The sequence below is a fragment of the Rattus rattus genome, chromosome 16 (assembly GCF_011064425.1).
Source record: "Rattus rattus isolate New Zealand chromosome 16, Rrattus_CSIRO_v1, whole genome shotgun sequence".
Taxonomy (NCBI): Eukaryota; Metazoa; Chordata; class Mammalia; order Rodentia; family Muridae; genus Rattus; species Rattus rattus.
This window is the reverse complement of record NC_046169.1, coordinates 37,958,251-37,984,362: the sequence shown is the minus strand read 5'-3', so window position 1 is coordinate 37,984,362 and position 26,112 is coordinate 37,958,251. Positions and strand designations below refer to the sequence as shown.

General features: G+C 50.4%; 1 protein-coding gene across 3 annotated transcripts in view; it reads left to right on the top strand.

Annotated features, from left to right (window-relative positions):
• The first annotated feature begins 418 nt into the window (after positions 1-418).
• Cit (citron rho-interacting serine/threonine kinase) overlaps positions 419-26,112 on the top strand; it is a 158,408-nt gene continuing 132,714 nt past the window's right edge. For all 3 annotated transcript variants that reach the window (XM_032886607.1, XM_032886606.1, XM_032886608.1), the window contains exons 1-4: positions 419-521; positions 5,182-5,323; positions 13,319-13,494; positions 17,064-17,165. In XM_032886607.1, the coding sequence (XP_032742498.1) occupies positions 426-521; positions 5,182-5,323; positions 13,319-13,494; positions 17,064-17,165 (516 nt within the window). In that variant the 5' untranslated portion in view covers positions 419-425. The remainder of the gene's footprint in view (positions 522-5,181; positions 5,324-13,318; positions 13,495-17,063; positions 17,166-26,112) is intronic.

Sequence of the window (26,112 nt, the reverse complement as noted above, 5' to 3'; positions counted from 1 at the left end):
CATTGACCTCTGTACCCTCCAGGGGCAGTGCAAAAACGCCCCCTTACCCCATAATCTTCAAGACTTAGGGTACATCTATTCAGTTATGAGGCATGAGTTTTGTTCTCCTCGGGGTTCTCTAGGGGAACAGAGTTGGCAGAACGTATGTAAGAATACGTGGAGATTGATTAGTTCGGCTCACAGGCTGCAGTCTGTTAGCCCACCAGTGGCTGTTAGTTCTTTTGAAAATGGTTTATTTCTGTTCTTCATGAGCACTTTTTGCCTTCGTGTGTCTACGTACCACGTGCCTGCCTACTTTTGTGGAGGTTGGAAGCGGCCTCCTGGTCCTGATCTCTTTAGGGAGACACGACTCTGCAGGCCCCTCCTGCCTCAAATGTCAGTACCCACTTGACTCTTTCCAATGTTCCTTCAGCGGTGTCGGAGAGATGTTGAAGTTCAAGTATGGAGTGCGGAACCCGTCCGAGGCCAGTGCCCCCGAGCCCATTGCCAGTCGGGCCTCCAGGCTAAATCTCTTCTTCCAGGTAAGAAGCTGCCTGCCAACAGTGCACACTTGTGTCTGCTGTGGTACCTGTCTTTGTATTTAATTAAATCCCGTGTGTATTTAATTAATTAATTAATTTATTTAATGTATGTGAGTACACTGTTGCTCTCCTCAGACACACCAGAAGATCCCATTACAGATGGTTGTGAGCCACCACGTGGTTGCTGGGATTTGAACTCAGGACCTCTAGAAGAGCAGTCAGTGCTCTTAACCGCTGAGCCATCTCTCCAGCCCCGCGGTGTGTTCTTTTACATGTCCTGCCTGAGCTGGACAGAGGTGTCACTGTGTAGATGGTTATGTGGCTGGACCGTGCCCTGGGGACATCCCCTTGTTTCTCACAATTCATACTTTTAAACTTTGTCTCTTTTCAATTGAAGAAGCCTAAATTGTCTCTGGGGTGTGTACGTGTGTGCATGTCTTTTGTCTGTGTTGTGTCTGGGTACCCAGAGAAGCTCCTTTGGATGTGGGAGCTGGAGTTACAGGTGTTTGTGAACTGCCTGTGTGGACGTTGGGATCCAGACTGTGGTTCCATGACAGAGCAGTGAACGAACTCTTAACCTTGAGCCATCTCTTCGGCCCCAGGGTAGAATAATCTAATTCCACACCAGGGATATCTGTTTTGTTTTGTTTTGTTTTTCCTTTTTCTTTTCGAGACAAGTTCTTCCTATTACATAGCTCAGGCTGTCCTAGCATTCGGTATGTAGACCAGGTTGGCCTCACCAGAGCTACACCTGCATCTGCCTCCCAAGGTTAAAGGCGTGAGCCACCGCACCTGGTGGCTCTCTGGTTCTTTTGATTGAATACCACACCTACATTCCTCATGCAGGACCTCACAGTTCCGTCTTCTGTAAGGACCAAAGTCATGAAAGTATTTCCAGACAGCTTTCTAGTTCATTTCCCCTCTGACTTGCCTTCCTGATGGGCCATGAATTGTAAACTGAAATTAACCCTTTCCCACCCAAGTTGCTTCTGGCCATGATGTTCCTCACAGCAGTGGGAAACAAAGCCCAGGGCATTTTCATTAGATCCCTTTTTAATGTGGAGTGACCTAAGTTGGTTTTATATTATGATAACGACATACCAGAGGGTGTGTGCTTTTATAAACAAAAGAGGTTCCCACAGGTCACAGTTCTGCACACTCAAGTACACCAATGGCTTCTAGTTGGCTCAGCTCAGGGCCTGGTTACAATGTTACCACACAGGCCAGGCGGATGTGCAGAAATCACATGGGCCAGATAGGAAGTAAGAGACAAGGCCTACTCCCTTTCCAACACCCTGTTCTCAGTTCCTGAGGTTAAGAAAAGCATTTTGTCTCAAAGACCTGATAACCCCCTACAATATCACCTTTTAAAGCTGCCACAATTTGGGGTCCAAACTTGTGGCACGTGAACCCTTGGAGGATAAATCACATGCAGATGGTAGCAGTGAGTGCCTCCTGCAAGAAGGAAGGGGTGGTGGCGAAGTGTCCCCGCACACCGGCACACCTGACTTCAGCCTCCTCCAGCTGAGGCTGCTGTGCTGCTCCCAGGCAGGGCTGTCACCCTGAGCGGCAGATACAGTGGCTGGTTTGTTTTCTCCTGAGGTGTGTCCTTTAGACTGGGTCTCCCTCCTACTCGGGACACTTTCGGTGCTTGGCAGACTTCCAGAGCCCCAGAAATCTCACAAATCACCAGGCGACTTTATTTTGCCAAGCAAGGATGTAAGAAAAAAGCTATTACTTCCTGGTCTTTTCATTCCCCAAAGAAAGGACATTTTAAGAACCATGGAGAGAGTGAGAAAACACATCAGAGTGAAGGGCCGTTTTCCAGGTTGAGTCCCCTGAGGTTTTTTGAGAGTGCCATGGGGCGCTCTGAGCTTAAGCCTCCTCGAGTCTCTGGGACCCCCTCCTCTACTTGGGTTATCTCAGGTGAACAGAGAAGGAAATGAGGCCCAGTTTCCAGAGTCTGAGGCAACCAAAGGGACAGGCTTGGCGGCTCCCAAACTTGACTGTGTCTGGAGGGGAATTTGTTAAAACCGGTTCTAAGCTGCAATCCAGGAGAGTTTTAATTCAGGAGGTTGGTAATGGGGACAGAGAACCTGTTCTTTTGTGCTTCTCTGGTGACTCACACGCAGCTGCTCTTGTATGTTGCCCAGTGTTGTGTAACAAGCCCTAACAAGACTTAAAGGAGCAATGGCTTCTCTTCCCAGGATTCTGCAGGTCACCCAGCAGGCCTGAAAATACACGCCTTTAATCCCAGCTCTTGGAGGCAGAGGCAGGTGGATCTTGGAGTTGAAGGCCAGCCTGGTTTATATGGCAAGACAGTCAGAGTTACAAAAACCAAAATAAACAACAACAAAGCAACCACAACAACAACAACCACAACCACTAACCCAAGGCCCTGACCCAAAACAAACCCACCCCAGCATTTGCTGTCCTACAGTGGGTGGCTCTTCTCCACCCGTGGGCTCAGCTGGAGTTACGGGGTCTGTAGTCAGCGAGAGTACACCTGGGGCAGTAGAATATAGGCACCGACTGCTCACCAAGGCACCCTGATTATTTAGATTTAGTTATTTTTGTGTGCTCACATGTTTGTGTGACTGTGGGCGTGGCATGGGCAACTGCGCATGTGTGGGCGTGCCTTAGGGTAGTGTGGCTATCTGGTTGCAACTTCTGGCTTCCTCTCGCTGTATTTTGAGGCAGGGTCTCTCTTGTTTTTGTCCACACTCTCTTCCTGTCTAGTGGGCCTACAGACTTGCTGAGATTTCCCTGCTGCCACCTTTCATTTTGAATTAGGAGTGCTAGGGTTACAGATGTGCCTCCACATCTGGCCTTTTATGTAGATTCCAGGCATCAAGTTCAGGTTATCAGGCTTCCGGGCAAGCTCAGGGCAAGCACTTTTACCAGCTGACACCCCCCTCCCAACCCCCCCCTCGTTTCCGCCCACTCCCCTCCGCTCCGGGCCCCTCCTTCCCCACCCTTTATGTGGCCTCTGTACGCTTTCATTTATTTAATCATTTCCTAGGCTACCTGGGGCTCTTTTTCATTTTCCCCCCCTTTTCTCCTTTTTCTCCTTTCTTTTTTTTTTTTTTTTTTTTAAATAATAAAAGGTTTTCCATTCTGTGGGTCATTCAACTTTGCCACTGTAGCACCCGGGGTGTCCCGGAATGCTATGTAAATGAGTGGGCGTGGCTGGGTTCAGACAGAGCTCTGTTTACAATTCAGGCAGCGGGCCTTGTTTGGCTCAGGGGCTGCGGTTTGCCAAACCCTTAAAGTGGGCTAAACTCCTGTTTATGGCAGCTGCCTTCCCACGAAGGCTGTTCGGCTCTACCCTGAACCAGCACAGCGCCATTTGCGTTTAAAGTGAGTCTCAGTGATGACGTCTGTGCATGGAGACCAGAGGTACTGAAGGGAGACGTGGCGTGTGAGAAAGGGTCTGCCACTCAGTTTCTTTTGAACTCACGATCCTCCAGCCTCATTCTCCCATGTGCTAGGGTTATAGGCTTGTGGCACCAAGTTTGGGTGCAATGAAATTGTGTGCGTGTCTGCGTGGGCACGCGAGCTATAGACACTGGTTGCATTTCCTTGGTTGGTCAACACTGTAATGTTTTGAGACAGGCTCTCTCACTGAAGCTCATCAATTCAGCTAGAAGAGCTAGACAGTGAACTTCAGGAACCCACATTCCCATCCCCCACTGTTGGGGTGATGGGCACTTGCCTCTATGCCTGGATATTTTATGGGGGTTTTGGGGATCCGAACTCAGGTCCTTATTCTTGTGTGATGGGCACTTTCCCCCAGCCCCTGAAGTCATAAAAATCTACTTTCTGTGCCTCCCCCTGTAGCTGTTTTTTCAGAGATTTTATTCCACAGTCTACAGCCTCAAATGGGAATCGTCCTCTAAACTTGGGTTCCCAAGTCAGGTCTTGAGAGGCCAGACAGTGGTGCATAAATGGATCAGGCTGGCCAGACAGAAGACAGGAGGTCAAGTCCGCAGTGACCTTTGACACTCGCAAGAGGGGGGCCTCAGCTTCTGTTATGATCTAGTCAAACCAAGGGCAATGTTGCCAGATCTGCTAGTTTCAGGAAAAGAGAGACATTCTGGTGTGTGTGTGTGTGTGTAAAATCTACTGATTTAAAAATATTGGCAGATAATTCAAATTATTTTAAATACTTGGAGCCAAACAAAACATGTTTGTGGGCTAGACAGAGTCTGCCAATCTGTAACTGATCCCGCGGATCATGAATAAATTGTGCCTCGCGGCAGGCATCCATTCCTACTACTTGAGATGAATTAAAGAGGCTGCAGTTGGACCAGCCACCCAGGGAGGGAGTGCCAGTTACAGTGTCCTCTGGAAGAGATGCGGTGTCATCTCTAAACCCTAGGGTCCGCAGTTCCAGACGTTCCCAGGGAGCTCAGGCTCTGCGAAGGAATGGCCTGTTTACAGGGCCGGTGCTGTCCGTACGATTTTCATTCCCCCATTCAGGTGAGTTATCACCAGCAACAGAGCCACGCAGATAATCACTTAGCGTCCCCAGAATCGGTGCCAGGGTGTCATGAGCAGTTAAGTTGAGTCGGCTGGTTGTGATTTACTCTGTGTGGATGTTATTGATCAAAGCCTTTCATTATTGACAGAATCCCCATCTGCTGTTTGCCATTTTTAGGGGAAACCGCCCCTCATGACTCAACAGCAGATGTCTGCTCTTTCCCGGGAAGGGGTGTTAGATGCCCTCTTTGTTCTCTTGGAAGAGTGCAGTCAGCCTGCCCTCATGAAGATAAAGCACGTGAGCAGCTTCGTCCGGAAGTGTAAGTCTGGGGTGACTCGATCTCGGCAACGCTCCCCAGAGAGCAGCTGCTCTCAACCCGTGGGTCTCCGCCCCTCCACAGAGCAGACACCCTTCATATCAGATACTTACACTGCGATTCACAGCGGTGGCAAGAGTACGGGTGTGAAGTAGCAATGAAGTGATTTTATGGTGGGGGTCACCACAGCATGAAAAACCGTATCAAAGGGTCGGTTACTCAGGGTGCTGGAGGCGGAAGGCGCTGGTTGGAGTTGTAGAAAACTATGGCCTGCATAAGACCGACCCGGGGGCGTGCGTAGATTGTGCGGTTGGGGACCAGGATTAAGTGAGTCTTCTCACTGCAGGTCACAGCAATTCAGTCAAAAAAGGAAACATGTTTCCTCAGGAGACAGATCCAAGGATGCTTCAGGCACGGCTGGTTCCAGGGACTTACTTGATGGGGACGCTGTTCCCGGACTCTGTCCTAACACTCTGAGCTAACCCTCCCTGCAGGCAGGACAGGCTTAGTGCTTAGGGGCCATTGCGTTTAAATTCAACAGGATATTTTGTTTCAGTTGCTTAATTTTAAAATCAGGATAATAGATTAATATAGTATTCTGAATCTGCTGTCTCCCCTCCTCCCCCTCCCCTTCCCCCTCCTCCCTCTCTTCCCCCTCATCCTCATCCTCTTTCTCTACCTCCTTCATGGTAAGCATTGCCAATGAACTACACCCCAAGCCGAGCCTCTTGTTTTATTTATACCACTGATGTCGTGAGATGTAATTCTTAATTTTTCTTAAATGGAGAAGCGACTGATGACAGCAAAGTGCCCTGGGCCTGTGAGCATCACGGGTCTGCGGCTTTGCCTGCCGACTTAGTATTCCCGACTTTTGCTTGACCCTGGTGTGGCGGGGTGGTTGGATGCTGGTTCCACACCTTCTAGTATTTTCTGCTCCTGGTTTCAGTCAGTGAGTGTTTCATTCCAGCATCACTGAAAGGCCCTTTGGGTTGTCACAGCTAGGGGCACAGGAGGGTGTTACTGGGTGAGCCGGGGTCCTGCCAAACATCCTGAGCACACAGGGCCATCTAGTCAGGCATGACAGACTTGGGGAACTGTCTGGTCTAAGATGACCGTCTAACCAAGCACTCTAATCAGACCGTCCAGGCTGAAGCGATAGTTTTATCCCTTCCTCATGAGTCTGTGGTTTGATTGCGTTCAGCTGGGGATTCCTCTGCTTGGTGACACATTGGCTAAGATTCAGGGCTCTCTTACTGGAGTATTCTAGATGACTTGCTCAGAGTCTGTGACCCTGGCTGGAAAGCTGAGCTCCATTTTCAGTCAGGCAGTCTGTGTGTCTCTCTCTTTTTGGAGATCAGGGTCTTGTACTCTCTGTGGTTCCTCTATGTGATGGGCGAGGAAACTATAAACTATATATAAGCAAAGCTTTACTGGAACCAGCCACGCCCACATGCTTGTGCCACACCCATGTGTTTTAGTCACACGTTAGAATACCTGGAACAGAGGTCATGTGACACCCCCCACCCCAAGCCTAAACTGTTCCCACCTGAGCTGTCCGAGCTCAGAAGCCAGATGTCCCTCCTCATGGCCCTGAGTGTGCGAGAGTGCTGGAGAGGGGGCTGCTTTGAAGGCCTTCTCTGGCTGTGGTCAGTCAGCTTTCTGACGCTGTAACAGGACACCGGGAGCAGTTGAGGTGCAGAAGAGGAGAGGTTGGTTTGCACCTTTGGGGACTTTAGACTATGGTTGGTTGCTTTGGGGCCTATGAGTGGACAACAAATCAGGGCAAGAGGTTGTGTTTACCTCAGGGCTAGGAATGCTCTGGAGAGAGGGAGGAGTCAGGGTCTCACTGGCCCTTTTCAAAGGCACAGTCTTGGGAACTCCCCTGCGGCCTACCTCTTGCTGGGAGGAAGGCTTATGCAGGTCTGTGTGGTTTCCATCCACCAGGGGTTGGGAGAAGAAAACAGAGAAGAGGTTCACTGCCTTAGTAGTGCTGTGCTAGGGGCTTGAGCTTTAGCCAGGGGCCTCTGTATTCTGTGTGTGAATCCCAGGTGTCACTTCACCGGAAACTAGTTTTAGAGACTGGATACCGCCTCATGCCCAGTTAGATGTGCTAGTTTACTTTTTAAAGACAGGATCTCATTGTGTAGTCCTGGCTGTCCTGGAACTGACTAAGTAGACCAGGCTGGCCTTGAACTCACAGAGATCCGCCTGCCTCTGCCTCCTGAGTGCTGGGGATTAAGCAGGTGTGAGTCACCAGGCCTGGTGCTAGGTGGTTGGTGTTACACAGTCCCAGGGAAGGTTCTGATTGGTTCTGCTCTGAGTCGCTCACAGGAAGACATGATCAACCCTTTCTGAATCCACAAAGGAGTTGGGAGCACTGATTAACCGGGCCTCCTAGAGTGGACTGAGCAGCTGTTGCTCAGAGGCCCCAGGAGGGCTGAGTAACCAAAATAGACGTCAATTTTCCTACCGCCGCTGTGACAGAATAGCTGACAGCAGACTGAGAGAAGAGGGATTTGTCTTGGCTCACGGTTTGAGAGAGCTCATGGCAGAGGATAGTGTCAGGGGCAGGTATCAGCCCCATTGCTACAGAGGGCTGACCAGGAAGCCAAGAGCTTGGGCAGCAGAAGGCAATGAACCCCAAGGCTTACCCTCTAGCCACCCCCATCCTTATCTTCACCCCCTGAGTGTTCCACAGCTGCCCCAGCTAGGTACCAGATGTTCAAGTACAGGAGCCTGTGGGGGCCACTTTACATCCGAACCATGAACAAGGGCTTCACTGCTTGTGTGTGTCTTGAACTGCTCTCAGTTTCCTCATCTATGGAAAGATGTGCAGAGTCAACAGTGCCCAGAGTGAGTACCCAGCACGATGGTCCATCTGTCAACTTGATAAGCTCACGGCTCCTTAGGTTAACAACATTTCCTGTAGGGAGACCGCCCGCTGTAACTGTGCCCTTTCCTGTGGGGAGTCCCGCCCACTGTAGTTGTACCACTTCCTGTGAGAGGCCCGCCCACTCTGGTTGCATCACTTCCTGGGCTAGGATCCTGGACCAATACAAAGGAGAAAATGAGTACATTTGGTGCTTCATGCTTCTTCAGTGGGGTGCCATGTGACCAGGTGCTGGGAGCTCCTGCTGTCTGGACTGTCCCACGGTGATGGACTGCACCATGGGCTCGTGAACCAGCATAAGCCCGCCCTCCCTTAGTTGCTTCGTGAGGGTATTTCTCACAGCAGCGGAAAAGTTACTAGGACAACCAGGCTTGCCAACAGCCAGTACGAGTGAACCACAAGCATCCCCCACGATTAATCAATACAGTGTGCACCTTTAAAATGTCCTTGAGGCATTCACTCAGCATCCTGCATGTCTAAATATTCCTCCATCTTTTCAATATGTAAATTATCAAGTAGGCAGTGAGAGGGGGTGGACCTGAAGGACCCCTCTCCAGGTTTGAGACCCCAGGGATGCTTCAGAGGCGTCAGTCAGTCATAGGAGGCTGTGCGTAATCAGGGCCGGTGTCTGTGGAGTGGAGCTCTTCCGGGATACTTGTTCACACTTTCTCAAGAGGCTTCCTGGAGAGGAGCTGAAGAGCCCGAGATTGAAATCCCCCGGATTGAAATCTCCACCCCCACTTCCACCTCCACCCTGACCTGCGTTGAGTCTCTGTTCCCGAATGTGAGCTTTGGTTTTTTCCGCGTGGCGAAGGGTCCATCGGCTGCCACTGCCCACGTTTGTAGGAGTGGAGGTTTCCTGAGCTGCCAGCGGAAACGGACAAGGACGACTGAAGTGGTGCCTCTCAGTAACGTGCCCCTGTCCTTGAGCCCCTGGAGGACAGGCGATGAGCATGTGGGAACCGGGGAAGTAATTCTTGTCTTCGCTACCTGCAGTCCTGCACGGATTAGCTATGGGCACGTGCTCTGGTTGTTCCGTTAGATATTCTGTGGTTGTGTGGCCATCACAGGATGTGTACACAAACCCAGGTGGCATAGGCCAGTAACTCATTCCGCTCCTGTGTCTCTGTGAAATGAGGTCTTATTATATAGTCCTGGCCATCCTGAACTCATTATTTAGACAAGACTGGCTTTGAATTCACTGAGATCCACCTGCCTCTTGTTTCCCAGGCTCTGGGGTTAAGGGCGCGCACCACCCTTGCCTGTGAGTTCTCTCTTGGGGTTGGACAGGTGGCTCAGCGGTCAGGAGCATTTGCTCTGTCACAGAGGACCGACCTGGGTTTGGTTCCCAGCATCCTCATAAGAGCTGATGACTTCTGTAGCTCCAGTTAAGGGGACCTGGTGTTGTCCTGTATAAAATACATGCTTATGTAATTTATACATTTATGTAACTAATATAATACCTCACATTTTAAGTGATATACATTTGTATGTATTTGAGAAATACTGCGGTGTTTCAATACCTGCTTATTTAGTGATCGACTGATATTTAAATAAATATTTTTTTCTTTTTCTTTTTCTTTTTTTCGGAGCTGGGGACCAAACCCAGGGCCTTGCGCTTCCTAGGCAAGCGCTCTACCACTGAGCTAAATCCCTAACCCCTATATGTATTTATTTAAGAGTTATTTTTATGGGTGTGATGGCACACAGCTCAACAACAACAGCAACAACAACAACAACAACAAAAAACCCAAAGCACACTTGTTAATTTTCACGTAAGGTATGTGACACATCCAGCACTTATTTTGCTTCCTCAGTTTTTAAAGGATGTGGTTGGTGTGTGTGTGTGTGGGCATCTGTACTGCACTGTACCAGCTCGAGTTCAGGGAGCTCTGGTCAGCCTCTTGCCACTTCCTCTGTTAACCTAGCAAGACACTCATGGAGCAGATGCTCGCCAAGTACCTGATGCAGGCAGCAGGCAGCAGGCAACTTGGTCCGGACACAAGGCTGCAGCTGGGCGTTCAGTCAGTGTTCAGAGAGGAAGCCACCGACGTGATAGAGGTCCAGCGGGAGCTAAACTGCATCTGTCACTGCGGCCCTCCTGGCTTACAGCTCCACGAGTCCCAGACAGATTTATGACAGTGCTGTTCTAAGGATCCTACTGTGTCTAGAGAGATGGCTCAGTGGTTAAGAGCATTGACTACTCTTCCAGAGGTCCCGAGTTCAATTCCCAGCAACCACATGGTAGCACACCATCTGTGATGGGATCCGATGCCCTCTTCTGGTGTGTCTCAAGACAGCTACAGTGTACTCACATACATAAAATAAATCTAAAAAAACCCTACTGTGCTGCTGGCCCCATGGGCATCCCATGCAGAGTTGTATGAACTCACTGCACAGCGGTGGCAGTAGGTGACTGCCCTACTGTTTTATGCTTGCTGTCCGGGCCTGTACCCTGTCCGTCCATCATCTCAGGGTAGGACTGCTTGTTTAGGCTAAGTATAAGAGAGTGTGCCAGGCCCCACCCACAGTAGCCTCTTAAGTCAGGAGGCTACCCTGATAGGATTTTAACTGTTGACAGGACAAAGAAATGATCAATGCTCAATGAGACGGGAGAGCTCGTTACTCCAATGTGTTACACAGGAGATGTAAGCAGGTGTGGGGCTGGCGAGACGGCTCAGCAGTTAAGAGGAACGAGTTCAGTTCCCAGCACCCACACGGAGGCTCACAGCCACGCGTAGCGTCCAGTTCGAGGTGATCCAATGTCATCTTCCAGCCTCCAAGGGCACTGCACGCACATGATACACATGTGTACATGCAGACAGCACATACATAAATAAATGATTTTTTCCCCTTTTTCTGAGACAGGGCCTTCCTGCTTAGCCCTGGCTGCCCTGAAGCTCCCTCTGTGGTTGAGCTGCCCATTGTTTCCACGTTGGCGCTCATGGAGGTTTAGGGGCAGCCAGGCTGCTTCTGAGTATTTTCCTTTTCAGTTTTCTCTGTGAGCCTCTTCATGCGCACCTCGTCTCAGCGCGTGTTCTGTGAAGGATGGATTCCTTGTCTTTGGACTGAATTTCTGGAAGGAAACAGTCGATTGATTCTGCCTGGTTAGCTTTGGCCGCCCTCGCGCCCGCAGATCCCGCCGTCTGTGTAAGGAAGCCACAACCCGGGCTGTGTTTTCATCACTGTGCCCTGTGCCATTCGGTCAGCCTCGGTACCCACTGGGACCCTAAGCACCAACCAAATGTTCATGGAGATGGCGACTCCTTATGGTTTTAGGGTCACAGGAGCGGCTGGTGTGGGGAGGAGTTGTGAAAGGCTCCCCACCTCCTTTCTCTTTTTTAAAATAGCCAGGGGCTTGGTTTTAGCATCTCGCCTGTCCACCTTAATAACACAAACGCCTTTGGGGGAAAAGAGAGATTTGGAGTGCTTTCCTGCAGTTCTGAAGGCGTCACGGTTTTCGCCCACAAAGCAGTTTGTCTAACGTGTGATTTAGATGCCTGATCGTCCCCAGTGATGGGTCCAGAGTTACTGAGTTGGGCAACACCGTAAGCAGTTTTAGAGCCCAAGGCATAAAAGGAAATGAAGAGATATTGGCTTGGGTACAGCCAAGACAAAGTCAAGTTAGACTCGGAAATCTGCAAGCCAGTGCATTTGGCTAATTGTAATTCAGTACTCAAACACTTGGCAGGAAGGGAAGCCCAGAATGGAATGGAGACAGAAGGCAGACCGGGCTCAGCATGGTGGCACCCGTTGTGGGTCACAGCATCATAGGCCTTTACCCACTGAGCCATCTCCACGAGCCTAGATCCACTTTTAAACCACACGGCATAAAACTGCTCACGGGGTTGGGGATTTAGCTCAGTGGTAGAGCACTTGCCTAGCAAGCACAAGGCCCTGGGTTCTGTCCCCAGCTCCGAAAAAAAGAAAGAAAAAAAAAATCTGCTCACAATGAATGCATATAGATCCACACATCACTCTAGGTTGGTCCCCAAGGGATCCAGGGAACCTTTGGTGTGACTGGTCACTGTGGGACTGGGGATCAGAGGACTGGGGTCATAAGTTACATGCCTGGCATTTTATGTGGGTGCTGGAGACTTGAACTCAGGTCCTAGTCTTTTAGCTTTCAATGTGAATGGGATTTTTCAGGGTAAGCATTTTTTTTTTGTTGTTTTGTTTTGTTTTTGGTTCTGGTGTTGGGATTTGAACCTAGGACCTTCTGCATGCTGAGCGCATGGCTCCACTACTGAGATGCACCCTAAGCCTAAGGTAATTTGGACTGTAGGTCTTTCTTGCCTTCTGTGATTGTAACCCCCATTTCTGATGCAGCTCCTCTGTTAGTCACAGGGCTCCGTTTTTAGGCCATCACCGCTGTCCCTTATGTTCTTACGAGTCACTAGGGTTCCCGGTCATCTAGAAATGTCACAGTGCGTGAGATCCCACAGTACCACCCACCCGCTCAGCCCTCAGCCTGAGAGACTGGACTAGAGAAGGAGTAAGATTGTGTCAAAAATGTGAAGGTGGCAGGCCCATCAGGATGAGTGCCTGTCAGCCTCTCAGAGCAGATGTCAGGGCTCTGTTGGGACTTGGGGCTGACCCTGTACCTCTAGCACTGGCACGGACTAAGGGTGTGAAAGGAAACCATTGACACAGTACAAGTGGCCGAAGCCCGGTAGAGCGCAGCTGGCTAGAACAGAATGATTCAGAGTCCACTCCAGGGGGCCATGTTGCTCCTGTTACATTGTAACGCCCTTCGGAATGCCGTCCAGCTTGGTCGAGCCCAGCACTGCCCTGCAGCCCTCAGAGGGAGATGAAAAGCATGGCAGTGTGCTCCCTTCCTATTTTCTAAGTCTACAGGACTCGAATTATAGCTACCATGGAAACCGCACTTTGGAATTTCTGGAGCCCTTAATTTTAACAGATAAAAAAACACGTTGGTGCTGATTTTATAATTGTTCATGATAGATAAGAAGTGACTAAACGTCTTCTGAAGGGGAAGGGAGACAGACACGTTTTTCTTTTTCTCCCTCCCCTCCCCCCGCTCTTGCAAGATGTGTTCATTCGAAGGGTGTCCTTTCGTCTGGGTGTGACTCTTTCGCCTTCCACAGATTCTGACACGGTAGCCGAGTTACGGGAGCTCCAGCCGTCGGTGAGGGACTTCGAAGTGCGAAGTCTTGTGGGCTGCGGTCACTTCGCCGAAGTGCAGGTGGTTAGAGAGAAGGCCACCGGGGATGTCTACGCCATGAAGATCATGAAGAAGGCGGCTTTGCGGGCCCAGGAGCAGGTAGGAGCGTCCGGATCTCAGGTCTCGCCTCGGTCTGCACCCAGTACCCCTCACAGAGACGATAACCTGCTAATTTGACGTCTAGGATCCAGAGAGTTGTTCATTATGAGTGCGTGAGCCGAAAAGGGCCTCCTCAAGCCCTTAGCTCGCTCTCAAACTGACGTTGATGAATTCTGAAGCCTCAGAGATTCCCATCGGTGCCTTTGTCATGCCTCTGCAGCTGCATTCTACTGTAGAGCCATTGGGCTTTTAAACTAAGGCTGATGACTTTAACGTGACCCCTCAGGGCTGTACGCTTGGGTCTTAGGGACCTGCCTCCCGATGGGGTAAATTGGCAGCGTCCGTCCGCACCTGTGCCGTGCTCAGGTGCTCCTATCGTGAGCACACGTGTTTAATTTTAGAGCAGGCCTCTGCGGAAGTCCAAGTGAAACCGTGTTCCCTGGCTTGTGAGTGGCTTGTCTGAGAACAGGGTACGGAGTTATCTTTTTAGCTGTGTTTTTCTCTTCCTTTGAAGAAAGGCTGCTCTCCCCCAGACATATTGATTCATTGGCTGTGTTTTCAAGAGACAGCCGTCAGCCTTGGAGTTCAGAGAGTAATTCATTAGTTACAAGCGGTCTAGTTGCACATCATGAGTCCGACAACGTGCCCAGCTCCGTGGGAAGCCTGCAAAAGGAATTGAAGTCCCACGGCCATCCCTTGCAGGGTTGAACCTCAGCTCCCAGAGGTGGAGGGAAACTGCAGATCCACAAAGCCGGTGCTTACCGGTTAAGCAGCACGGGGGTGGGGGAGAATTAGCAGTTTCATTAGGAGTGATGTGAAGGACGATGTCATGGGTGAGCCAAGGGCAGTCAGGAAAGTCCTTAGGATGAGAGGGAATGGTGACTGGGTAGAAAATTAATGGGAACTACCAGGAAGACACATGGCCGAGGTGACATCCTGGGGGTGTGAGGTCTGGGGTTCTGTACAGGGTGTGTGTGTGTGTGTGTGTGTGTTTGTGTGCACATGTGTTTGCACATGTGTGTATGTAGTTGCATGTATGTGTGTGTGGGTGCATGTGTGCATGTCTGTGTGCATATATGTCTTGGTACATGTGTGCACATGTGTATGTATGTATGTGCATGTGTGCCTGTCTGTGCATATGTGTGTCTGTCTCTGCATGTGTACATGTTTGTATGCATGCATGCACATGTGTGTCTGCATGTGTGCATGTATATGCATGTGTGTATGCATGTGTGTGCATATGTATCTGTGTGCATATATGTCTTTGTACATGCGTGCATGTGTGTATGTCTGTGCATATATGTGTCTGTCTCTGCATGTGTACATGTTTGTATGCATGTGTGCATGTGTGTGTCTGTGTGTCATTTGTGTCTCTGTGACTGTGTGCATGTATGCATGTGTGCTATTTAAAGTAGAGAGAGAAAAAGAGAGAAGAGGAGGGGAGGGAGGGGAGGGAGAGAGGAGTTTGGTTGAGAACTAACTGAGAAATGAAGACATTTGGGTGGGCAGTTTTTCATCATTTTAGACTACCCGACGTAACATGTACCACGTCAGCCATTTTTACCATAGGATTCAGTGTCCTTAAGAGGCCCCTGCCCTCCATGCTGTCAACCAGTTCTGCCATGACGAAGGTCCTCAGAGAAACTGCCCGGAAGGGAAGGTGCTTTGCTTTGGCTCACGGTGGCAGAGTTTTTACTCCACGTCATCAGTGCCTTCCCTGCTTCAGGCCCGCAGTGAGGCAGAGTGCCATGGTTGGGGGCCCGTGGTCGTGAAGAAGAAATGAGGGATGGGGAGGGAGGAGGGGAGGGGGCTGTCCCTGGGGCAAGCCCTCCAGTAGCCTGCTCTCTTAACTGTGCCCACCTCCTACACCCTACATTTCCCAGTAGCCCATACGTTACTAATCCATGAATTAGTCACTAGCTTTTGGGGGACATTTCAGATCCAATCAGAAGGCTCCTAAACAAAATCCCAAGATCCCTGTGTGGTTGCTGTTTTCTGACTTTTAAAACAGAAACTGCAGCAGGGGGTGGGAAGCCACTTGTCAGAGTCCAAGCACGACCCGGCTTCTGTGTTCCTGAATGAAGTGTGAGCAACATCACAGGAAGGGAAATGACAAGACCCTGCCTGTCATTAGGAGGCTGGGGTGGGGTGTGCTCACTGAGCTTCCCCACCCAGGGAGGCGCTGTCCGTCATCATCCTCTCACTGAACGAGCTCAGCATGATTCTGGGTCCTCAGGCACCAGGTTAGCCCAACCTCGAAGCGCTTGCACTAGGATGGGAACTAGGACATGTAAGAGGAAGCAAGTCTCATGTGCCACATGTGGGCAGGCAGCTGAGAGCCAAACAGATGCACTTTCCTCCAGGAAAAGGACCTCAAGAGACCACGGTGCTGAGGTGCAGGCCTGGGACTTTAGAAACCCTGTTTACGAAGGAGCTAATAAAACTAGCTTTGGTGGTAAATATACCATTGATGGAGTGAGTTAATGTAATAAAGAAAAGCAGACCCCCCAATGGAGTCACTGTGAGGATTTGGAATTTAAGGATGCGAAGAGAAAAGAGCAGCATGGGAAATCTGAGGGAGTTGTTAGAGAGAGAGGACATGAAGAAATGGTGTCTCATCACACGGGAGAGGCTGGAGTGCTGTGACAGCCAGAAATGGTCCTCAGAGACCTGTTACCGTAAAGGAGTCTTCAAGGGTCAGGCAGAGTCAATAGTGAGCCAGTGAGGCCTGGGCCTGTTCAGATCCAGCTTCCCCCACTGACCACTTTCCCTGTCAGCAAAAAAGATCACCCTCTAACATGTTTGCTAAGCGGCTTAGATTTAGGGTCTCCAGGGTGACTTTTGGGACTACATGGAGGAGCTGCTTAAAAACAGTTCTGAGCTAGGGATCTAGCCCAGAGGCCAGAACGCTTGTCTAACAAGCGTGAAGTCCCGTGTCCAGTCTGCAGCAACGACCGCATAAACTGGGCACGGTGGCACACGACCAGCACTCAGGACGTAAAGGCTCGTGCACAGAGGCCAGAGGAGGATGGTGTGTTGCTCTGTCCCTAGAGTCAGGGTCTCTCACTGGACCTGGAGCCGGACCGGCACTCACTGGGCTCTCCTACGGTGCTGGGGTCTGGAGTGCCCGGCTGTGCAAGCCTCTTATGTATTTACTTATTTATTTGATGTGGGCTAGCACGCCAACTCGGGTCCCAGCCTGGCTTGCTGCCACACCCGCTTGCCAGCCTCCTCACGGAGATTGAGCCCCGCACCAGCGGCACTGTCCCTCTCTCCTACCTGGCCAGCATTGTGAGAACCATCCAGGAAGTGAGGGTGCATGGGAAGGGAAGGATATTTAAGCTCGAAGTGAATTGAGGAGAGATGCTAGGTGCGTAACTGGATGGATAACGTGAGGGCTCGGCAAAGCTGAGCTAAGCAGTCAGTAGTGAAATTTCAGAGCGCCATGCCAAGTGACTCTTTAGGACCCAGAAACATCAGTTTAGACTGAGAGGCAGGACAAAGGCCATGTCCCCTTCACATTTACTTCTATCAAAATTACTATCTAAAGAGTTTCTCTTCTCCCCCAGGTTTCATTTTTCGAGGAGGAGAGGAACATATTATCTCAGAGCACGAGCCCTTGGATCCCCCAATTACAGTATGCCTTTCAGGACAAAAATAACCTTTACCTGGTGAGTCTTCACGTCTGTGCCCATGAAATGCTCTGCGGCTCTGATACTCAGATACCACGGGTTCTTGCCGATGTAGCCCATGACATCTCTCTCTCATTCAGTGGACTTTCTGACTAGACGCCTCCCATTGTTCTGATGATAGAGATAGAGAAGGCCCACTGTGCGTGGCCACGGAGTGCAGCGGCGAGAAGTCAGACATCTAACTGGGAATGGTCTCTAACTACCTTTAATAGGATCCTGCTTTAATTAAATTAATTAATTTAGTTCCTGAGACGGGCTCATTATGTGGACCTGACTAGCCTGGAATTTGCTCTGTAGAGCAGGCTAGCCTGGAACTCAGAGCATCAGTCACCGGCCTCTGCCTGCCCAGTGCTGGGATTAAAGGTGTCCTTGTCTTGTTTTAATTTTTAAAAGTGAAGGTAATAACGCAGGATTGATGTAAGAAAATGCAGCCTGTTCGCACACGTGGAAGCCGGACAGGTTTATCTCCTAGAAGCACAGAATAGGATGGTGGTTGCCTGGTTACCAGGGTGAAGAGAGGCAGGGAGTGATGGTTGATGGGTAGACAAGTTAGATTACCCTGAGTCGATAGGTAAGGGATAAATAAGTCTTAGCGTCCTATTGTGGGGAATGATATGCCTCACAATAAGTAGAAGGGGTTGAACGGTCCCAAGACAGAAAGCGGACGGTCGATACATGGTGAATCTGTTAACTGTTTTGATTTGATTATTGTGCATTGTATCTACTTATGGAAATAGCATACTATACTCCATGGCTATACACAGTCATTAAGTAGAAATTAAAAACACACACCAGGCCCTCCAAATCCCACCTTCTAAATGCATATGCCTGGCCAGTAGGATGGCCCCACAAGTCGGGCTGCTTGCTGACAAGCCTGAAGACCTGAGTTCGATTCCTGGGACCCACAGGATGGAAAGAGAACTAATTCTCGCACATTGTATGCACACACACACTTTAATAAGTTTAAACACATATACACTGAAGGCGTGTGAGGAGAGCCACCATCCTCTGGAGGGAACACGCACCGATGGAGGAGCCTGCTCCTTCTGACCTTAACTGTGTCCTACCGGGGAGAAACTGAACGCACTGCTGTGTATGCAACCGAAGGGCTTTTCTCTGCAGGCGTGGGGGCCCACGTCTTTAACCCCAGCTCTCAGGAGTCAGAGGCAGGCGGATCTCTGTGAGTTCCAGGCTGGCCAGGGCCTCATAGTCTCAGACATTGTTGACATCACTACACACTGCCATTTTCCATTCTTTTGGGGGTCAGGCATGGAGGCCAGGGCCTGGAGCGTGCCAAGCCCATGTGTTATTGAGCTGCAACCCTGGCCTCCACGTTAGCCCTTGGATGGTGGCAAGGCTTTCTCTGATGTCCATGGAGCGTAGCTTATGGGATGTCAATGTCACTGTGGGGTCCTTTTCAGGTTCTTAGAGGATGTAGTTCCTGAATGCAAAACGTATCCTGGAGACAACATTTGTTCCTGGTCCAGCCTCTTGTGTGAGACTCTAGTGTCCCCGTGGGTGAGGCCGAGGAGGCTCCCAGAAGGGAGCAAGGAGCTGGTTTTTCCTTTGAACTCCCACTGGCCCATTTTTTTTTTTTTTTCCTTTTAAAATGATGTTACTGCCTTTGTTTCTGATCTGGAAGAGTCAGACTGCCTCGTTCCCATATGAATTGAAGTCTCTCCTTGGCTCCACCCAGCGCTCTTTTGGACATGGTGGTTTGAGGATCCCATAGCTGGGGTTGCAGGCCGCACCACCATGTCCAGGCCACCGAGCTTTCTCGTGTGTCTGTACATGTTCACGTGGGTGTGTGCACACGTGCCAGAGGCCCGAGTTTGGGTATTTACTCTGACCACTCCCACCTTGACTCAGTTCTTATACAGGGTCTCACTGTAGTTCAGGCTGTTCTGGAACTTTCTGTGTGGAAAGTCTTAAATTCACAGAGAGCCCCTTGTCTCTGCCTGCCAAGCATTGACGTTAAAGGCCTGTGCCACCACATCCAGCTCCTCTAGGTTTCCAGACGTCCTCCTCTGGAAGGCAGTTTGCTTCCTGTGAGATAGAATCTCTCGTAGGCCTGAAGCTCGCCGATTAGGTTAGGCTAGCTGGCTAAAAAAATTCCTGGGTTGGGGATTTAGCTCATGGTAGAGCACTTGCCTAGCAAGAGCAAGGCCCTGGGTTCGGTCCTCAGCTCCGGGGTGGGGGTGGGGGTGGGGGTGGGGGGGGATAAAAAAGAAAAGAAAATTTGCAGCAACAGCCCGTCGAACATGGCTCACCATTTGTTTGCAGAGTTAGCACGGCTCATGCCAGTCTTCGGCTCCATTTATCAAGGCTCAGCTGTGACTCTGGCAAATGGCCCGTGGAAGCAAAATCACGAGGGAAGCTAGCTGAAGGCCTACAGTTTTAGGTTCTCAGTCCATCATGGCAGGGTGGGTGTGGTCGAGAAGAGAAAGGGCAGCTTTTCATAGTTGCCAGGGGCAGAGAGAGAGAGGGAGGGAGGAGGGGGAGGGAGGGAGGGAGGGAGAGAGAGAGAGAGAGAGAGAGAGAGAGAGAGAGAGCAAGGCGAGCACTAGAGCTTGAAGCCAGACTCCTGGCTCCCCCTACCTTCTGAATCCCCACTCAGGGTGCTATACAGCCGTATCCGGAGCGGCTCCTGATAGAGTCCTGCTCTGGTTGTGCTGTCTGAGGGTAGTTTTTCAGTCTTTCAACCCACAGCTGTGCAATTTTGTGGACAGTGTTTCCTTTCCATATAGGAACGGCTTGGAAATGACCTGTTTGGGGCCACTGACCCCAGGGCATTTGTTGACACCGGCATCTGTTGCCATCCCGAGTCAGGAGGGAGTTAACGAAGGCAGAGCCTTTGTTTGTGCTAGAACCAAGTGACAGCTTATGATAGTTTTGACAACGAGACATGTGCTGTTTTGATCTCTTGGCTAGGATTTTCTGAATTTCAGGCATGTCTCAAAAATCACCAGGCACGTGCTTTCTTGTTTCCTCCCTGGAAGCCAGGGTTTAGGAGGCCACCATCAGGAAACCTGGTGTTTAAAAGGCCTGTTCTTGTCTGTCACTGCTCCTTGTCTGTACTTCCCAGAGTCGTCCTTCTCAGCTTGAATTTTCTCATTGGTAAATACGATGGCCTGGGCATGTTACCATCATTGGGTTCTTTGAGTTTCAAATAGTTGCTCTAGTCCAGGTCTTGGGGTGTATTTCAAGAGAGTAGTCAGAGTTTGTTCTTTTCAGGAGCTGCAGTTTCATCAAATGGCCTCAGTTCTCTGTCTCCACTCTGAGTCTCCGCTTCCGGAGGTCTGACTGCTGCTGCTGCTGCTGCTGCTGCTGCTGCTGCTGCTGCTGCTGCTGCTGCTGCTGCTGGTTCAGCAGCGTCTCTGAGAAGCGTTGCTCTGCAGACACAGGGCCTCCTGTTTCTGATCGTTGCTTCTTCCTTTGCCTGTGCAGTGCCAAAGCGTGCACATCTGAAATCACTTGTTCTGTTGAGGCTCAGGAATGGTCCATCGTTGTCATCCTTGGCTTCTTTCCTTTGTTTACCTGAACCTCTCTTGGCGGCCCTTCCTTAACTCATGTCTTGGGTTACTTGGCCGAGTGCACTGCTTCTTGTCCAGACTGTGTGAGTCAATGCTCTATAAGGACTTTTTCGTTTTAAAAAATGGCCGAATCAGGCTGGAACTCAGAGATTCAGAGATAGAAAGCCCTCCTTGTCTCATCTGCTAGACAGCAGCTCTCAACCTTCCTAATGCTGCAGTCCTTTAACACAGTTTCCCATATTGTGGTGACCCCCCCAAACCATAAAGTTATTTCATTGCTACTCCATAACTGAAAATTTGCTACTGTTATGAATCATAATGTAAAAATATCTGATAAGCAGGATGTCTGATATGTGGCCCCAAAAGAGTTGTGACCCACAGGTTGAGAACCACTCAACCTGTTCTAGAGGTTACCTTGACCTTTCAGACAAATAATGTAAGGTTTCTGTCACGGACACTTTGCTTAGAGGATTCCAACATCCACCCTGATGCCAGCATTCAGAAGCACTGGGCTGAGCGCAGTGTGATGACGAGGGCTCCATTGTATTTCATGTGGCACACGCTGAGTGTGCAAGCATTTCAAGGTGTCATTCCTGGGGCAGCCTGCACGGCATGTCTACTGGTGCTCTGTTCCAGCAGACTGGACTAGAACTTGTCTCAGTCACCTGCTGGTGCTCTAACAAATTCCCAGGCAGCAGTCTGTGAGGATAGATGCATATTTGGCTCCACGGCCCTAAGAGCATGTCACCCCGGCATCAGGCTTGGACCTGGTCACAGTTTTTTTTTTTTTTTTTTTTTTTTTTTGGAGCTGGGGACCGAACCCAGGGCTTTGCTTCCTGGGCAAGCGCCCTACCACTGAGCTAAATCCCCAACCCCCTGGTCACAGTTTTATAGCAGTTTTTGAGAGCATGGAGGAGAGTGTCACATGCTAAGACAGTCAGCATTTGAGGCTATGTCTCTCCTTATAAAGCCACTAATGCTATCGGCACACTGGCCACGTCTTACCTAACCTCCCAAAGGCCACACCTCATATAGCATCGTCATAGAAATTTGGGGTTAAATAGCCAATGTATGGACATCTTTTATCCCTATGTGTATGTATATGGGCACACATATATGTGGTTATTATATACACATATGTGCATATGCATGTGGAGGTCCGAGGGTGATGTTGGGAGTCTTCCTGTATCGCTCCACACTTCATTCATTGAGGCAGTCATCACATGAACCCAGAGTTTGCCAGGCTGCCGTGTGGATCCCTGGTGTCTGCCTTCCAATTTCTGGAGTTACAGGAAGACTCTGCCACGCCCATCCACATTTACACGGGTGACAGGGATCCAAGCTCTGGTCCCCACGTCCCCAGCAAGTACTTTGCCTGCTGAGTCGTCCCCAGACCCATCTTGGGAACCATGTGTGCAAGTGTGTGAGTGAGTGTGAGTGGGTGTTAGTGTGTGTGTTGAGTGTGTGTACGTATGAGTATTTGAGTGTATGAGTGTGTGTGTGTCAGTGTGTGTACGTATGAGTGTGTGAGTGTATGAGTGTGTGAGTGAGTGAGTGGGTGTTAGTGTGTGTGTGTGTCAGTGTGTATACATGTATGAGTTTTGGTGTATGGTGTGTGTGGGGGTGTGTGAGTGTGTGGGTGTGAGTGTGTGTGTGTGGGTATGTGTGTGAGTGGTGTGTGTGGGTGTTTGTGTGTGTGTGTGTTTGGTGTTTGTGTGTGTGTGTGTGTGTGTGTGTGCTATGCCTTCCATGACGTGCTCATAGAGGTCAGTTCTCTTCTTCCACCATGTGGATTGCAGGGAGTGAATTTGGGGTGTCAGGTCCCCTTTCCTATTGAGCTATCTCCTAACCCCAAAATGCAAACTTTTGAGGGCATATTCAAACCCCACAATACTAACTGTAAGTGTTCACACCCGCCTACTGTACACATGCACACGCACACAGATACATGCACAGAGAACACGCATTTGTCCTTCATTCTGACTTTAGCACAATGAATGGAAATTACCGTGCAGTCCTTGGAGTATAGATGCAAAACCCAACAGTGAGGCTTCGGCTCCTTCCAAACGGAACACATGTAAGATCTGCCCTTTAATTAGCATTTGCAGCTGCCGCTGTGGAAGGGCCTGTCTCTGTTGGCCAGAAAGTCTTTGCTTTGAAAGAGCGAGTCCTTCACAGCCCCAAGCCAGGCTCGACTGTCAGCTGCTGTGCGGTCTCTGCCATCAGTGGGGTTGCCACATTGTTTAGGCCTGTTTCACCGGAGGGCTCTTTCTCCCATCTCATCTCCCCGACCTTCGATTGCTGTGATTTGGTGATTTCCATTTGTGTGCCCTGCGTCTATTCTCTGTGTAGATGTCTCTCCAGTCCTTGCAAGGGTGGACGATGACTGTTTCAGTGCCAACGGTCTGGTTATTTTCCAGCCCTTTATTGTCTGCGATCTTGTCTTGATATTCAGAAAGCCTCGGGTAGTCACTGAAAAAAAAAGGAAGCAGAAATGATGGCTGTATTAAAGCCAAGGTCTGTTCAAGGACAGGCTGCTGCGGAAACGTTGAATACGATGGGATTAGGAAACAGAATTGGTTCTGCAGCCTCATCAATAATGGTCCTGGTGCAGTGCTGGGTGAGCGGTGTTGGAACCAATCCTTAAAAATGCATTCTCCAGGCCGGCAAGATGGCTCAGGCGGCAGAGGCGCTCGTCCTGTGGTCCTCATGACTTGAAGTCGATCCCTGGGAACCATGTCAACTTGGGAAGAGAGAACTGACGCCACAGAGTTCTCTGACCTCTGTATGCACTCCTCTCCCCCTCCCGACAGTAATAAAACAAGTAAAGTAATATATAATTTGGGAAGATACATTCCTTAACTGGATGGGGAAATGAGCACCCATATGCCCAGGACTCAGGAGGCTGAGGCAGGAGGGTTGCAAGTGTGAGGTCAAGAGTGGGACCCTGTCTCACAGATTGGAGGAGGTCCTCTGTCACCTGTTCATGGAGGTCAGAGGAAACTGGAGGGACAAGTCAGTTTTATGGGAGTTGAAGCCATATTTTGCTGGGCAGATCCATGCCATCTCTACAAGTGAGGTCTCAGGGACCAATCTCCGGGTTGTCCTTCAGAGTTGGTGGGGCCACAGCCCATCTTCACCCCTAGACCCCAAACCCTGATTCTTTCTCATTTAAGTTCAGCAGCACGGCAACCGGTTAAACCTGGGTTGCATTTCACACACATCGACTCCCCCAAGAGCGCCATGTTTTCCGAATGAGAGCTTTATCTTGTAGTGTCGTTGTAGGCAGTGGATGATGCCTTGATCCTCGAATGGACTCCTGAAGGTCCTGTTCTGGTGCCGCGTGCGCCCTTGCAGACTTTAGTGTGCTAATTGGAGACCATGTTGGTGCTTGAGGAGTGATTAGGCTCTCTGATAAAGATTCGTCCTATTCAGATGGTTGTCATTTAGGGTGTCTATTTTGGCCCCATGTCACCGAGCACACAGGCTAGCAGCTGTTGTAATCTTTGTGGCTTGTTTTCTCAATCAATCCCAGTTTCTGAAGACTTGAGGAGGCTGTCTGACCCTCAGAAAAGACGAGTCAAGTTTGCGTGGACATCTTGCAGAGGGAGCGTGGTAAACATGTGTCTTCCCCCTTTGTAAGAGGTGCTGTTTTTCTGGAAATTCCTGATGGTTTTACTGTCAAATGGAATCTTCAGGAACTGACGCTAAATACTTAGTAGCAGTCGGCACTCGAGCTCACCAAACTTGCCGACGGTTGCCGTGGTTTTGACTTTCTCAGCCTCAAACTTAGAAGCATTCTAGTGCATTCTGGTGCTCACAGCACAGAGCCCACAGGTCTGTAACAGTGGTATGGCCACACATAGGCATTGTTCTTATTTAAAGCCATCTGCGTTCCCAAAGTACTGGTGCGTCTGCTATTATCTGCGGATTCCCTTTTGCTGCTCGAGACCCTCCTAATGGCAGTATATATTTAAAGCAGACTTAGAAATTAGCATTCACCCACATTGCCATGCCTGTAGGGAACCAGGTTGGGATGAGTGGGTGAGTTACAGCAAGCCAGGTGGCTCCTGTGGGCTCTGTGGGGCTGAGGTGAGGGCTGACGTCATTGTCGTCGGCTGGGAGTTTGGAGGAAATAGGTTTACCCCTTCTAGGTGTCACACTTCTTGCTGGTGAGCCACTTTGCTCTTAGCAAGTGTGGTACGAAATGACATCTTGCCTCCCCAGGCCAGTGGTCCTGTGTGTGCCGAGGGAGAGAGCCACGTGAGCGGGTTGGTTCCCAGGCTGTGAGGCTGTGCAAGTCCCCAGGGGTATCTGCTTCTGGGCTGGCCTGGTGCTAGGTGGACTTCCTAGAGTCTTTAGGAGGACCAGCCTGGAGCCTCTGGAGGTCCTCCATCTGACTTGCTGTGGGAACTTTCTCTTGCCTTGATAAACACCACAAGCCAAAAGCAGCTAGGGGAGGAAAGGTGTCCATTTGATGCTTCTGGGGCACAGTCTACCCCTGAAAGGAACAACAAGAGCTGAGGTAGGAAGCCCCTTATGGGCTTGCCCTCAGGCTGACATCCGGCTGCCTTCCTTCCATAGCCCGGGCCCACCTGCTTAGGGATAGTACCACCCTCCGAGAGCTGGGAATCAAGAACAGGCCCACTGCCATGCCCACCAGCCATGAGTGGGCATGGGGGGGTGATCCATCTGCTGAGGGTCCTTCTTCCCAGGTGTTGGCAACCTTGGGTGGCCGCCACACTTGCCCAGAGTTGTTTTCTAAGAGTACAGGAGAGGCAAGCTTGGGAGGATAACAGAATTCACAGCCCAGAACCGGCTCCTGGGCTCTGTAGACATATCCATTTCTTCCCCCATTGCTGTGACTCAATGCTTGGCAAGAAGAAGCCGCAGGGCGGAAGGTTGGTTGTGGGGAAGGCATGGCAGCAGGACGGTGAGGATTGCTCACCTTGTGTCCTCTGTCGGCCCAGGACCCCAGCCGCTGGAGCTGTGCTGCCCATGTCTAGGGCGGCTCTTCCCTGTTCACACCCTCACAGCCACCCCTCCCCCAGGGGTGTTTCCATGGTGATCCTAGTGCAATCAAGTGACAGTTAGGGTGACCATCACAGCGGATTTAGTGTTTGTTGACAGAAGTGCATTGAAACGTGGCCTCTCTTGAGAGGGTTGGATGCAAGCTGACGCTGGCCAACACAGTGGACCTTAGAGCAGAGGTCAGAGTGAAGGAGAAGGGCAGCACAGTCAAGTGGGTCCTAGCTTCTCCACAGCCAGAAACAAAGCACAGTGAGGGAGGGGGAGGAGGCCTGGATCTCCCAGGCACTGAGCCAGGGTCTTTCAGGTCCTGCTCAATCCTCACAGTGTAGCCTGGGGATTAGTCTTATCTTGAGTTCTCAGAG